Here is a 14886-nt window from a genome sequence, read left to right on the forward strand (position 1 = left end):
CATTCTATTTAATGTAGGGTTCATTTCAGAATTTAAGCATCTTGCTGATAAGCCAAGGAGGAGGGTATATTTTAGTCCCTTGGAAAGCTTCTAAGGCTATCACCTTATCTTTGTACTCAGATTAGCATGATATATTCTGAGTAAGTTTTCTGTAACTTGAGGAATATTTAATCTGTTACTAGTAGTGTTTTTGTTTTTATTCCAAATACATTTAGAAAAAATACTGAAGAAATTCAATCAATTATTTTCTTTCTCATACAGGTCTCTAACCCATTCCTTTTCCAGTGTGTATGTGTGTGTGTGGGGGGGGGGGTAGGTGTTGGTTGTTTCTTGTCATTTGATGCCCAACCTTGAATCACCCCTCAGAGAGAGTTTTGAGCATGCAAAGCATTTAAACACATCAAAGCAGAGGTCTGACTTATAGACAGTTCCTTAGCTTTGCTTTAATTTTCCTTTTATTTTCACTGACAGTAAAACTTTCTGAAGAGTACAATCAAGATAGTGTATTAATAGAAATAACATTCATAGAAGCTTGGACATAAATGATAATAGTCATACTAAGGATCTCGTTTACCAAGGCATTCCACACAGAAGATAACAGCACAATAAATAAAGTTTGCATTTGTCACACAATAAATCAGACGAAATTGCAGTAACAAAAAAAAGTGACTTTATAAATGTTCATATGCTAAAAATACAAGCAAAACTGTGAACGCATGCACAAGAGACAAAAGCTTAAACGTGAATAATTATAGCCAAAAAAGACAATGCAGTCGATACAAATGTTCAAGTATGATGAGAGAAGAGGGGGAGATTCACATAGAGTTTCAGATACATCAATTACGTTTACCACCGCAGAGGGCAGAGCACTGATATATCTGTCTTTGTCTATTAACACTCCATGCTGGTAGAGAACATAGCGCTATCTATTTAGAGTACTGATTCCACATCATTTGATCATATTTCATAGGACATGGATCAAATCAGATTCACCATTTAGTTTCATTATAAGTAGATATTTTGCTACTGGAAAAAGATATTTTCATGACCAAGCCAGTGTGGTGCACTGAAAAGTACATGAGCCACTGCCAGGCGACACGGACTAGAACACCATTGCTATGAAGAATCCACATGTCATTGCCTTCCCATGAACACCTCAGGATGCTTCTAGGTATAAAATAGGTTTACTTCCTTCCTCCATTTTGCCTTACGAAATGACCTATCATAGCTAGCAGAAAGCAGTAAAAATAGTGATCGAAAAATTGTTTAATGTTTCTAACAATGCTTAACTTTTTTGTAAATATTGAAAAGGAAGTAGCATCGTTTAATGAAACTAAGAATTACATAACACATTGGTGGCATTGTTCATACAGCTTGATAATTCTAATTCCGCTCTACTTAACTAGCCTGAGCAGTAACTTTGGTTGAAAAGGATATAGATTCAAACAGTGCTACTTTCTGCATGATTAGGAAAACATGTTTGTCATGGGAGTAAAAAAATAAAATTTGTCTGTTAAATTACACATAAATATAAGGTACAAATGTATTTTTAAAATACAGATTAAAATAATCACACTTGCATTGTGTACATACGAAAATACAGTATTTAATATCCAATATACACAGACACATTTATGATAAATGCAACTATTTGGCAACGCCAGTTTTTTTCGGGGTTTCCCTGTCCCCTAATTCCACACACATGGAAACACAACAACTCAGCTAAAGTCTCCTAGCTCTGTCGGACGTCTTGAAGCAATTTGTTGATCTCAGCCACCAGCTCGCTTGCATCCATGAGTTCGTGTTTCCCATCGCTAAGATGGTTAAGCACATTGTCAAAATCATCTTCCTCGTAGTTTTCAGGGATCTCCTCCATAGCTGGCAGCCACTTGGAAGAAGGCTGCACACTGGAGTGAGTCCCCAGAGGGGTCCCGGAGCTGCTGGTGGGGTTCTGAAAATGTGTGCTGGCTGCCCAGGCCGCAACCCCTTGTGGGTAACCCCCAGTTTTGCCCTGCGCTGGACCCTTTCGACGTTCCAGGGAGTTGGACCGGTCTACTTCACTGCACTCAGAATAGGTGTCTAGAGATGCAGGGAGAAGGCGCTGGAACACACTGCTCATTTCTGATAGCAGAGATGATGTGCTAGAGTCCCCCGAGTCCTCATCGCTAGGGGAGTCCTTCCCAAAGGTGGAAAAGCTTTTTTTCTTCTCCCCAGATTCTGCAGGCTGGCTGTCATCATCAAGGCCCTGATGAGAATGCTGCTGTTGAGGTTGAGCTGGGAATTCTTCTCCGGGGATGAACATGTTGCTTCTGTAGTCCGAGGATGGTGAGGGCAGTGGGGGCATCCAGCACTGGTCAGAGTGGCCCAGGACTCTGCACTCCTCTGTACATAGCCTCATTGCTGAGAGCAAACAAAGCAAGGAGAGTCCATTATTATACAAGACATCACCCAAAGCAATGGGACGCGTCATCTTATTCTTAAGGTAAAAAGAGAAGGTTCTGTTCTAGTGTCATAATGTTAATCTGTTGTTAGGTATATTAGACAGACTACCGTTATACTTTTCATGTGTATGTTGGCTCTCTGGACCAGATGTCATGCTTGTGTTTTAGTCCTCCATTTATTAAAGGAAAGGGAATAATCAATTTTAGTGGTCTACTGTGAATATAAGAAATATAATAGGAGATCATTATTCATATGTGAACATGTCCAAAAATAGCTAAGGCTTAGGTAATCCAACAAAAGATGAACATGAACTGTACAATGACAACAGCTGGAAATAGAGCTCTGGGTGAGCTCTTCCATTTTGAATAACACCAGGCAACCTCTGTAAAGTATTTTTTGATAACTTTCTTGAAACTTGGCCTGCACTGAAAACACCAGTTGTCTGGTTAGTGTCCTTATCAGTCTTTCTTTTTTTAAAATTCACTTTACATCCTGATCACAGACCCCCTCCATCCACTTTTCCCAGTCCCACCCTTAAAAGCCCCTCCTGCACTGCCACCATCTCTTCTCCTCAGAGAAGCGGAACCCCCTTGGGTACCACCCTACCCTGGGGGTACCCAGCAGGACTTATTAGTCCATTATTCACAGGTCTATTAAAATAGGAATTCAAGGTGCTCTGAATTAGTACCTTAGGTATCCTGAGTTGTCTCATTATACAGTACTTATTTAGGGTTTAAAATATATTAATATTCAATTACATGAAAAAGTCATTGGAAGCTGAAGAATATGAAAAGTACACGCTTTGATTCTCCCATATGTTCCAGTTCCCTAGGGAAATGTGAGTGGCTGAATTCATAGAAACAACTACAACTGAGAAAAGCAGAAGAATAAAAGAGGGGCATCTTTAAATTCAGAATATAGAGTTGCTAAAATGCAATAAAAATTGTGATATGCAAAGCTATGAAAAGTATTCCATACAACAACCACTTATTTCAGAGAAAACTTGGTTTTTTCAATAACATTTCATTTTAAAACAAAGGACAAAATTATAGAAAATGTAAAGTAGCACTTGTTTCTGAAAGAAATCAGGATTGATGCTGACCACAGGGATACATCTGGCACTGAGTTTATAGATGCAGCTGCTGAGAATAGATTTCCAGCTTTGTCACTGTTGAAGTTACAGCATGTCACACTAAGGGAAACTAATCGCCTACTATGTGCACTACATCCACAGTCCGGTAAAGAAACTGTACAGAGCATATGCCCACTGTAGTTTCTGGATGAGAGAGCAGAGAGGGATAAATAATCATCTGTACCTGTGTGGAAGTCACTGCACTTTAGCACTGACCTCTAGACTAATTTGAGTCTTTAACTCCCTCTGGACCTCCGTTCTTAGTTTAAAAGGAGAAAATAAAAAGCAAAACAAAATCAAAAATGAGACTAAGCATTCTAAGAGAAGGGTTTGCATTATAAGACTCTAGAAATTCAAAAGCATAAGAAAACACCAGAGAAGCCGGGCGGTGGTGGCACACACCTTTAACCCCAGCACTTGGGAGGCAGAAACAGGTGGATTTCTGAGTTCGAGGCCAGCCTGGTCTACAGAGTGACTTCCACGACAGCCAGTGCTACACAGAGAAAAAAAGACAAAAGAAAACATCAGAGAATATGTAAGAGAACCCAGGCAGGGAACTTTGTTCTTAGAGGGCTGACTGTGTTATTATGCTTTAGTGAGATACTCATCTGAACAAACAGGGTGATTTCAATAAAACCCAGGTTTAAATGTCCATCCTTCATGTATGGAAATATTTGCCAACACTGATTCAATCCGTCCAGTGGAGAAAACATCAAAGGGTATTGACAAACAACTGGTATACCTTAAAAACAGCACCTAGGTTCCCTCAGCAGAGAACTATCACAGTAGTGATGCCCCCACACCACATGCCACACCCCGAATCCTGCATCCCACACCTCTGCTTTGACCTCTCAGTCCCTGAACATGAAAATGAAGCCCATGGATATTGACTGCCTCCATCCTGATGGGAAAAGGAGAACAGACCTGGCATTGTTGTTCTGACTCTCATATCTGTGGCTTTAGGAAAGACATCTTCGCTGTAATGCTTTACTTGGCTTTGATTTCCTTTAATGAGGATGAAAACATTACCTGGGATTCTACGAATCTTGACTGTATGCATCTTTTTTCATAACCTGAATGTGCTGAGTGTGTAAGCAGCAAGATGATAGAACAGCATGGCCCACGTGGCTAACACAAACATCTTAGGAATGGTTGCTAAACAGTGAAAGGCATTGATAAAACAATATATAAATGATAAATTAATTGTAGAATAATTTATTATCTTAAACATGCTCAGTGGTTAAAGCACTTGCTGAATAAGTGTAAGGGCTAGATTAATGATCCTCAGAACCCATGGACGTGCCAGGGGAATGTGGTGGCCCATCTGTCACCCTAGCTTTGGAGAGTGGAGACAAGGTGTCCCGAGATCAAGCTGGCTAGCTATCAGGAGCTCTGGGTTTATTGTAACATTCTGCCTCATTGATTAGGATGGAAGACCTATTGAGGATGATTGTGGGCATTATTGCAGGATTCTACATGCATGGGTACGGTACTGGCTGGTTTTGTGTGCCAACTTGACACAAGCTAGAGTTATCACAGAACAAGGAGCCTCCCTTAAGGAAATGCCTCCTTGAGATCCAGCTGTAAGGCATTGTCTCAATTAGTGATCAAGGGTGAGAGAGCCCATTGTGGGTGGTTCCATCCCTGGGCTGGTAATCATGGGTTCTATAAGAAAGCAAGCTGAGCAAGCCAGGGAGTGAAATGTGATGGTTTGTATATGCTTGACCCAGGGAATGGCACTTTTTGGAGGTGTGGCCTTTTTGGAGTAGGTGTCTCACTGTAGGCATGGGCTTTAATACCCTAGTCTTAGCTGTCTGGAAGCCAGCATTCTGCTAGCAGTCTTCAGATGAAGATGAACTCTCAGCTCCTCCTGCACCATGCCTGCCTGGACGCTGCCACGTTCCCACCTTGATAATAATGGCCTGAACTTCTGAACCTGTAAGCCAGCTCCAATTAAATGTTGTCTCTTCTAAGAGTTGTCTTGGTCTTGATGTCTGTTCATAGCAGTAAAACCCTAACTAAGACAAGTACCCACAGACAAGCACACGTACCACACAAATGCACACATACATGCAAACATACATAGACACACATGTATACCACACACAAATTCATGAAAGTAGAAAAGGAAAGATAAGGCAGATTAATGGAAAAGATAACGAACATTAGGTAGACACAGGCAGTGGAGAGGAAAGGGGAGGAGAATGAAACAAAAAGGATCATGATGAGAAAAACAGAAGAAAGTACGCTCATTGCTACAGGTCTTCCTCACCCCTAAGTGCTGAGATTCAGTTGCTTGACAGTGGATGTGTGTTTCAGTGCTGAAAATATTCCATCCCGTATACAAGGACCAAGAAAAGCTGGGCAGTACCCACTTCTTCAGCTCTTCTTGGGAATATCTAAAAGTCCTGTCAGGTAATAATTTTGGTAGCTATCGGGACAGGTAGAAAGTGAAGATCCTCTGTATCACTACATGAGTGTGAACTTTATTAGTGCCCTGTGCCTTACAAGTAGTGTGGAAGGCAGTGAGTATGAGAGGGCTCCAAGTAAGCCATTAACTGTGGAGTAACTAGTAGGTTTTCCTTGAGGAGCCCATCAAATAGGGGCCACTTCAGTACCTGGCTGTCAATGAGGTTGCAATCTAGTTCTAAGCCAAATATAACATATGATTTTTGAGACACCCAAGTAACGAAGCAAATGAGATGATGCTCAGGAAGTATTCAGAAAGGAAAAGAAATGGATATGAAGGCTGCTATTTCAAAAGACAGCAGGTAAGCAGCATTGGGTACAGGAATTGAAGAAGAGGCACTTGTCATGGAGAAACGGCAGTGTGCACAAAGCATTGGTGTGCTGGAGGAAGAGAAGCCTCTCTGCCTGTTGCAGAGGATTCAAAACTGGCAAAATTGAGAAGAGGCTGAGAGTGTATTTCAGCGGACTTTGAATACAAAGATAATAGATGCACTCAGTGTTGCCGAGCAACGAGAGTCAGAGATTGTGACTTTGAGTAAAATAATGTATGTTAAAACGTTCTGAAAAGGTTGTGAAAACTGTATGAAATAAAGATTTGAAAGTAGGAGTGGCCAGGAGACAGGGACTAGGAGCCTGCCTGTTGCTACAGGAAATGAGCCACTAGAGGAAGGCAGGGAGCCAGCTAACACTCCTCAGGAGAACAGAGAGCAGAATGAATAGTGAGTATTTGAAGTCCGCACAGATGGAAGATGATGAAAAGTGGAACACACTCAATCGGGAAAGGCAGAAGAAGCCTAGGTGGGAAGGCCTTTACAAACCTATGTGCAACAACTTTCACTGGGAACATGGGGGCTTTGTACACCCGTGCTTAGTGTGGGGGTTCAAAGTTGAACAAGAAAGAAAAAAAAAGAGCTGACAAACATGAGTCAACAGATAGAAATGCATGTTTGTTTAGCTGAGGAAAAAAAAAAAACCCTACATTTGTGTGGGAATTAGAAGAATGAGTGACCAGAAATGACCCTTTTGGCAAGCCGTGCAATGCAACAGGATCTATATATGCTCACAAATCAATGCAGAAAAAAAAAAAACAGTTGGAACAAGACACTTACATCCTAAAAATACACATACTTTAGAAAATTGTGCTGAGCTCTCTTAATAAGATTCAGATGTGGACCAACAGTTTTCTCTGCTCGGAGTATTTCCTGGGTAGATACTTTTGCAACCCACAAGTTTTACACCCTAGCTTGCCTGTAGTAGTTGCCAGAATGAAGAGAAATCTAGGATATCGACTCGGTGTCACCACAGTGATGCTCATGATTAAAAGATGGTCATCTCTGTAGACACTCAGTAAGCATTGCAGTCTGTGCTAGTAAGCATCATGGTGTCATCACCAACCACAGTTCAGGTCCATTGCTCTGCCACTTGAAAATGGCTCAGCCACATGCAGAAGTAGGAAGCAAGAGAATATGCCTCCTATGACATACTCAGAAACACAGACATCTGTGCACACATGTGTGCATATGCGTTCGTACACACACACACACATGCACACACACACAGACACACACACAGAGACAAGTCTATAATTTTGGACCACTATGCAATATTGATGGAGATAAATAGTAGGCAAGATTCACTGTTTTCTAGAGTTTAATTTTGCCTACCTACAGTTAACCCAATCTATTGTCTAATATATATTACTATTATTTTGATCATTATTATTTCAAGTACTAGATAATTCTGCTGCATGAAACATATGGAAATATGATAACTTTGGGAATATAGGGAAGACAGAAAAAGAACTGCCTTTTTTTTTTTCTAACTATCACAGAAATGAGAAGCATTGCAAAGAGGCAAAGCCAAGCTTTGATTTGTGTTGCGTTGTGGGTTCAATTCCCAGAATTATAAGTAAGGAATAAGTGAATGAATAAATGAGTGAATGAATGCATAAGTACATAAACAATATATTAACAGTTACCTATTTAAATTGTATTATTTTGGCGTTTAAAAAAAAAAACCTCAGATGTGTAGATCCACAAATGGTAAGGTTACTTTTTAGAATTGTCTATTTATATTCTCCATTTTATTGCCATGATAGATTAAAAATTCCAATAAATGAACCCAGTGCATTTTAAAAATGGCTATTGAAATATTGATGCCATGCCCATCTGTTTCTGTTTATGAAATAACCTGATCTGGGAAATTCTGCTCTTCTAGGGTAGGCCCTGTCAGCATCGTATCCTAGAACCATAGAAATTCAACCAGCTACTTTATCATATAATTCAGAATAATAAAACTAATTGTCATTGAGCACGATGTCTTGGGTATATATGTTCCTTTAGCTATTTCAGAGATTTGTAATCAAAATGAAAATTTGTCTTATAAATTGAAAACAATAAATTCCATTGGTGACTGTGCCAATACAGCCTGCTATGCACCTAGTAGGCCTCAATGCAACTAGCCATCCTTCCTATACATTTGTCGAGCCAGAGACAAAGTATCTGGTCTTGTAATCATATAATTGGACAAGCAACATCTAGTGGTTGTGGAGAGGTTGATATGTCTTCAGATATAAAAACAAATAAGGATCTAGGGAGATAGTTCAGTGTGTGAGGGTAGGAGGATCTGAGTATTATTCTCCAGTACCCATGTACAAACCAGACGTTGTTGCCTGTACCTCTGAACTTAGCATTCTGGGGCAGAGACAGGCATGCTGCAAGCTTGCTGGCCAATTAGCTATCTGTATCCACGAGCTTCTGAAGAAGATATTGTCTCTCAAGGCATCCAAGCAAAGAGAATAGAGGAAGACATTCACTACCTTCTCACCCCTTCTCAGCCCTACCATGAGCACACTAGGACAAACATATATGTACATGGGCAATTTTTTTTAAAATAACAAAGCACTAGTTACTTTGTATACATTATAGTTTAGTGATTAAGGGTGCAGACATTGGGTCAGATCTCACTGTCTCATCCCCACCAGACAGAGCCTGCCTGCCTGTTTTACATTGTTACAATCTTTGTAAGCTTCCAGTTTTCAAATCTGAAGACACATATGAACACTAATGTCACTGACATTGGGACAACTAAGCCTAGTGAGCATAACATCAACATTCTTAAAATTATAAGAGTTTAGTCACTGAAATGTATATAAAGCCAACAGCCACCACTATAAATAACTAGTTATCTTTACAAATAAATGCATACATGCATAAATTCATGTAAGATACTAGTAAACTACTGTTCCTTTTTCCTATGTGTATTGCAGATGACAGTCACTTGATTGGCAATCAATGAATTAAGATGTGTGGACAGTCAGAGGAAAACTTCTGTATTCCTAAGGGCTGATTTCTTTCTACAGCCCCTAGCTGCAGAGCTGCTACTGATAGTCTCAGCACTTGCTTTGTTGGACTACAGTTCCTAGGGCACAATTAGAGGCAAGAGTCACTAAGGAAAAAATTGATTCGAAACTTAATAGAATTTCCTCCACCTGGCTGTGTGCTTGATAAATCCCCCTCTGGGTTTGTTTTCCTCCTCCATTGCTGTACAGACTCAAAATGAAAGGTGGCATGAAATATGCTCTGCTCACCGCCTACAAAGGTGCATTCCTTCGCCTATTTTTAGTGCTTAAAATATACCCTTTCCAGTGTATTTTCGTCTCTCGACTTGGTGAGTTGGTTCCCATCACAGGAAATGCATCCTCCAAATTATAGTCCAGTTCACCACTAGTCACCCAACAGGCTGTCTGAATACAAACAGCCACCCAGTAATTTTCTAGAGTTGTTCAGGAGTGCCCTGTGGCACTGGCTGGATAGGACAGAGGGAGGAGGGCAGGGGCTTGGTTTTCTTCCGTGCTCTCTCCCCTTCCTCCTCCTCCTGAGCTCTCATATTTATTCCTTCTCTACCAACTTCCTGTTGTGGATTTTGAGAAGAAAAAAATTTAAATGTCTCATACTTGTTCCCTGCTAACAGTGCACAGATTCCACCTATCTTTAATGTAAAGGATAAAGGCAGCAGAAACAGAAGCACAAGAGAAGCTGTTCATCGTCCTGGCACTGTGGTATCTGTGAAAATAAAGATTTCGCTATCATTGATTGCCCTCTTACCTGCTGGAATCCTCCCATCAGTGAGAAAGAGGTCACTGAATCCTTCTCCCAGGAGCCTGTCTATTGGAGAATCTCGCCCCAAATCATAATCACTGTCTCCTGCTTCACTGTCTCCGCGGCCACTGTCTTTCAAGCTAAATTTATCCATGTCTTGAAGGGCATATCTAGAGAGATCAGTGGAAGAAACATACAGTTTTACTCTTCAGCATTTAAGTTACCTGAGACTTAACAGCTGACACAAGGGTCATTCATACCTATAGCTCCTGGAATATTTGTTTCCTCGAAAACTTGGCCGTGGCTGATATTGCCCCTGGTGGAGCATGGACAGAAGCTGCGAGACCTGCTGGAAACCAAAGAGACAGAACTGATTTCTGGGGAATAAAAAAGAAGAAGAAACACTCCTCATGCACCCACGTGCATTAAGGAAGAAAATGCAGTGGATTGCTATTGCATGCTAAGCTCACACTTTCTGCATGTCAGGGATTTACATGTGCTAGACCGTGCAGAAGGCACAGCCAGACACCAAACACAGTTAAAATATATTACAGGGAGATCTGGATAGTCTCAAAATACAAGTGAGCTCTTTGTGCTTAAAACACTTCCTCAAATAATTGCCTTCCTTTACAGTTCAGGTAAAACAATCAATTGTAAAAAATAAATAAATAAAAATACAAAACTCAGTAAAATCCACTCTTAGCCCAGGTAATTCAAACAATGCCAGAATACCAGAAAACTACACAAAGTTTTCCAAAGACAGCATGCATTAGAATGAGATTCTGAAGAGCCAGAATATTGATTTTTCAGGAAAAAAAAAATGTGAATTACTGGATCCCTTTACGTTTTTTTTTCTTCCCAGCATCTTACTCTGTGAAGTGCAGGGACTCTGATTAACAGTCCCATGTGAGACATCACACATAACACCCACAAGGGAATTATTTATAAAAATAGAAATATGCCACATTGTGTACTTGAGATAGGTACACACTGTGGCTTGAGTCCTAGTGGAACTGCATACTGTCATTTATCAATGACAGCCTTAAAGGTGTGATTACTCTGAAGCCTCTGAGCATTAACAGCTGGCTTTACCAGGCACTGTAGTTTATGATCTTACCTCAACAGCGGGAGTGGCGTGGGTGAGTTCTAATGAAAAATTCTCTGGCACGTGGTTTGATGAGATGGTCACCAAACTGTTGAGTGACTGGTGACTGTTGTGACTCTGGCGGCTGCCCATTTGACCCCTTTCCAAGGTTGGAGATGAAGATGGGGAGGATCTGTGGTGCGATCTGATGGGCAGAGTGCCATTGATGGTGGGCACCAGTGTAATGTCTCCTTTGTGAATCTGCCTGGATGGCCTTTTGGGATGATGCTGGTAAGTGGATTCTGCCACCCGGCAGTTGTAGGATCTGGTGTCTTTCTTTTCTCTGTTACACCTTGTTGCAAACAGTACCATAATAACCAGTAACACTGCACAAATTGCTCCTAAGGAAATAATTATGATCATGGACACATCCAAGGATGCATGGCTGACAGAGGTCATGGCTGTGCTTGTCACAGATTCTGCATAGTCAAAGACCATGCACCTCAGAAGGACTTTGGTGTGCAGAGGAGGATTGCCCTTGTCCTGAATGATAACTGAGAGTGCCCATTCGGTAGAGGAAATGGATTCCAGGCTGACATTGGTATGAATGTCACATGACCTTGGATCCATGATAAAGATGTTTCCCTCATTACCAGCTACTATGGAGCAGCTGAATTCAGCATTTGCACCAGAGTCTCTGTCGGACACCCTAATTCTTGTGACATGAAAACCACTTTCAGCTCCTTTGGGGATGGAGATTTCTGCAGTATTATTGTGCATTGCAGGCCCTATAACCACAGGGACATTGTCGTTCTCGTCAATGATGGTCAGCACAACTGTGGTGTTGCTCGAGAGTTGCTTCTGACTCCCTCCATCCCTTGCTTCCACCACAAAAGTGATCTGACTCACTTCTTCATGATCAAAGATCCTGAGGGCATAGATGGCACCATTGGATGGATCAATGGTTACATATGTGGTAATGGAACTTCCCAAGACAAAACTCTCCAAAATGGTATATGTCACATGTCCGTTTTCCCCAAGATCCGGATCTGTGGCTGTAACTGTGGTGATATATGCCCCTGGTGAATTATTCTCTGAGATGACAAATTCATATCGGCTCCTCTGGAAGTGAGGTGGATTGTCATTTATGTCATTGATTTGAACAGTAAAATGTCTCACGGAAGAGAGGCTGGGTGTCCCCTTGTCCTCAGCAATCACAGTCAAACTATACTCGGATCGCTTTTCTCTATCCAGAGTGGCATTGGTCAAGATTAAGTAATTGTTTTCATATGTCTTCTGAAGTTTAAAATGCCCATGCCCATGAAGCTTACAGATTATTTCCCCATTCAGCCCAGAATCCTTGTCTTGAACCCTGACAATAGCAACAAATGTATCAATGGGATCCCCTTCAAAAACATAAGATACTTCTTCTTTTCCAGGGGACATGAGGTTTATGCTAATTTCAGGTTTATTGTCATTGACATCCACAACCTTAATTATAATTTTGCAATGAGCAGGGATGGAATTGGGACCCAAATCTTGGGCTTGAACGTCTATCTCATAGGACTTGGTGATTTCATAATCCACTGGCTTGAAAAGAGTCAACTGTCCTCTTTCTGAGTCAATCTTAAAAGTCTCTATAATTTTGGGAGACACATGACTGCTGAAAGAATACACAATTTTCCCATTGGCGCCCTCATCTGGATCGGTGGCATTTAGATCGAGGAGCAAGGTTCCAACTGGGGAGTTTTCTAAGAGTTGTATTGTGTAAGAGGGCTGCTCAAAGGCCGGGCTGTTGTCGTTGGAATCCGAAATGCTTATTTTCAGGATAGAGGAGCCAGACCTCTGAGGCACTCCCATGTCGGAGGCCGTGAGCTGAAGCTCATAGTTAGCCTTCAGCTCACGATCCAACTCTTTCACCACTATGAGTTCAGCATACTTGGCCCCGTCCGTCCTGGTCCGCACTTCGATATTAAAATAATCATTAGCAGAGAGCGAGTAGGTGTGGAGGGAATTTTCCCCAACATCTGGGTCGAACGCACTATCCAGAGGGATGCGAGTCCCAACTGCTGCGCTCTCCGAAATCTCAATGGGAATGACGGGTCTCGAGAATTGAGGGGAATTGTCATTAATGTCCAGCACGTCCACTTCAATATGGAACAGCTGCAGATGCTCGGTCGGCAGAGTGAGCACATCAAACTCTATCGAACAGTTCAAGTTTTTTTGGCATAGTTGCTCACGGTCGATTTTAGCCCCTATGCTGATTTCTCCGGTATTCTCATTTACGACTAGGAGAGGAGAATTTCCCCGTGGCATGGCTCGAAAACGAACGGCAGAAGGATTTGGTAGCTTCAGTAAAACATCAGCCACATCTTCTGATAGTCTAGCAATTACCGATCCGACCCTCTGCTCCTCGTAAATCCTGTATTTCAGATTCTTACCCAGGACATTGTGACTGAAAAACGCCATCAGAAGTGCAAGTGCGAATCTAAAGTGCATTTTAGTATTCATTTGGTGCATTGGTCAGTTGCTAGATTCCCTTCTCTGGGCGAGTTAGAAGAGCCCAGCTATCCCTTCAACTTCCTCCCCGCTACTCAGAGCTCTAAGCCACATCGGGTCTCAGAGTCTTGAAAGCGACGCTTAAACACACAGCAATTAACGGCTCGCAAACTTCAGTTTTCATACACACCGTTTGGCGACTTCCAGACAGGAGCGTGAAGTCCCCTCCTGGTAGGGGTGGCCTCCGGTCCTCCTGGCTGGGAGCAGCGTGTCACCTCGGCCTGGCTCCGAGCGTGGACTCCGTCCCCATCTATTGCAGGGTGCTGGCAGAGTCTGCAGTGTGTCTTTCCCGGGCGATTCTTGATTTTTCCCCCCTTTCCTTTTCTCTGCTCCGCTGCAGACTAAACACCAGTGATTGCTGACTCCAGTCTGAAAATCTCTACAACTTCACTTCAACTCAGACAAAGCTCTTTGCCTGGCGTGTGTTGAATCGCTTCCAGCCAATCAGCGAGCTTCCAAATCCGAAGCTGCTGGAGTCACCGGAGCGAGGGAGGGCGCGCGTGGAGGGTGGGAGCGGGAGGGTGGCGGGCGCGGGCTGGGGACCCGCTAGGGGCGCGGGAGCGCGGCCCGGGGTGGGGGGTTCAGCCCTCCCCGCCCCTCCTCCATCTCCAACCACTTTCTCCAAGCGTGCCGCGACAAAGGGGAGACAAATTACAGCAGGAGAGGGATGTGGGGGTGGGGAGACAGGGAGGGAAAGGAAAAAGAAAGGAAGAAAAAAACTTTAAATCAACTTCTGGTCGCCCGTATTTATATGGCACATTAAATAGTTCTTGTTTTCTTAATTGCCCTTTTCTTCTGCCACAAACATGTAATCATCTTGCTGTTTTCCAGGGTTCCTTAACTGCTGGTTTCACTTAAAATACCTCTGAGTTAATTTTGTCGGTGGAGGAATTTAATAAAATGAGGAAACTTGCTTCTAATTATCCACCTTCCCCTCCCCCTCGGCGGGTCTTTTCTCCTCCTAGGAGCACACAAGCCGATTTTCTTGGAGCTCTGTTTTAAAGAACAGCCCAAGTGGAGAGGTTTCATTTTCTGCTTTCTTTCATCTTTACTCTTTGAAGATAAGAAAGGGGCCTATCTTACACTCCTGATTTCTCTTA

The 14886-nt window shown here is 42.2% G+C and overlaps 1 protein-coding gene across 2 annotated transcripts; it reads right to left on the bottom strand.

Annotated features, from left to right (window-relative positions):
* Window positions 1-428: 428 nt before the first annotated feature.
* On the bottom strand, window positions 429-14199 carry Pcdh18 (protocadherin 18). 2 transcript variants are annotated; one of them, XM_028763539.1, is made up of 4 exons: window positions 11261-14199; window positions 10404-10489; window positions 10150-10313; window positions 429-2400 (listed from the first exon to the last, which is right to left on the bottom strand). In XM_028763539.1, exons 1-4 carry the CDS (start codon window positions 13745-13747, stop codon window positions 1733-1735), a joined length of 3405 nt encoding a protein of 1134 aa, XP_028619372.1. In that variant the 5' UTR covers window positions 13748-14199; the 3' UTR covers window positions 429-1732. The 2 variants fall into 2 exon arrangements, with proteins under 2 accessions (XP_028619372.1, XP_028619371.1); XM_028763538.1 differs by having other exon boundaries at window positions 10404-10492; window positions 11261-14169.
* Between the last annotated feature and the right edge of the window lie 687 nt (window positions 14200-14886).

Source organism: Grammomys surdaster, unplaced genomic scaffold, assembly GCF_004785775.1.
Source record: "Grammomys surdaster isolate TR1022 unplaced genomic scaffold, NIH_TR_1.0 139, whole genome shotgun sequence".
Taxonomy (NCBI): domain Eukaryota; kingdom Metazoa; phylum Chordata; class Mammalia; order Rodentia; family Muridae; genus Grammomys; species Grammomys surdaster.

Excerpts from the sequence above, each read along its gene's own strand:
- Pcdh18 (XM_028763538.1), bottom strand. The coding sequence starts at position 13,747 with ATGCACCAAATGAATACTAAAATGCACTTTAGATTCGCACTTGCACTT. Across the intron at positions 10,314-10,403 it reads AAATATTCCAGGAGCTATAG|ATATGCCCTTCAAGACATGG; the intron begins GTATGAATGACC and ends TGATCTCTCTAG. Across the intron at positions 2,401-10,149 it reads TGATGGGAGGATTCCAGCAG|CAATGAGGCTATGTACAGAG; the intron begins GTAAGAGGGCAA and ends GTTTGCTCTCAG.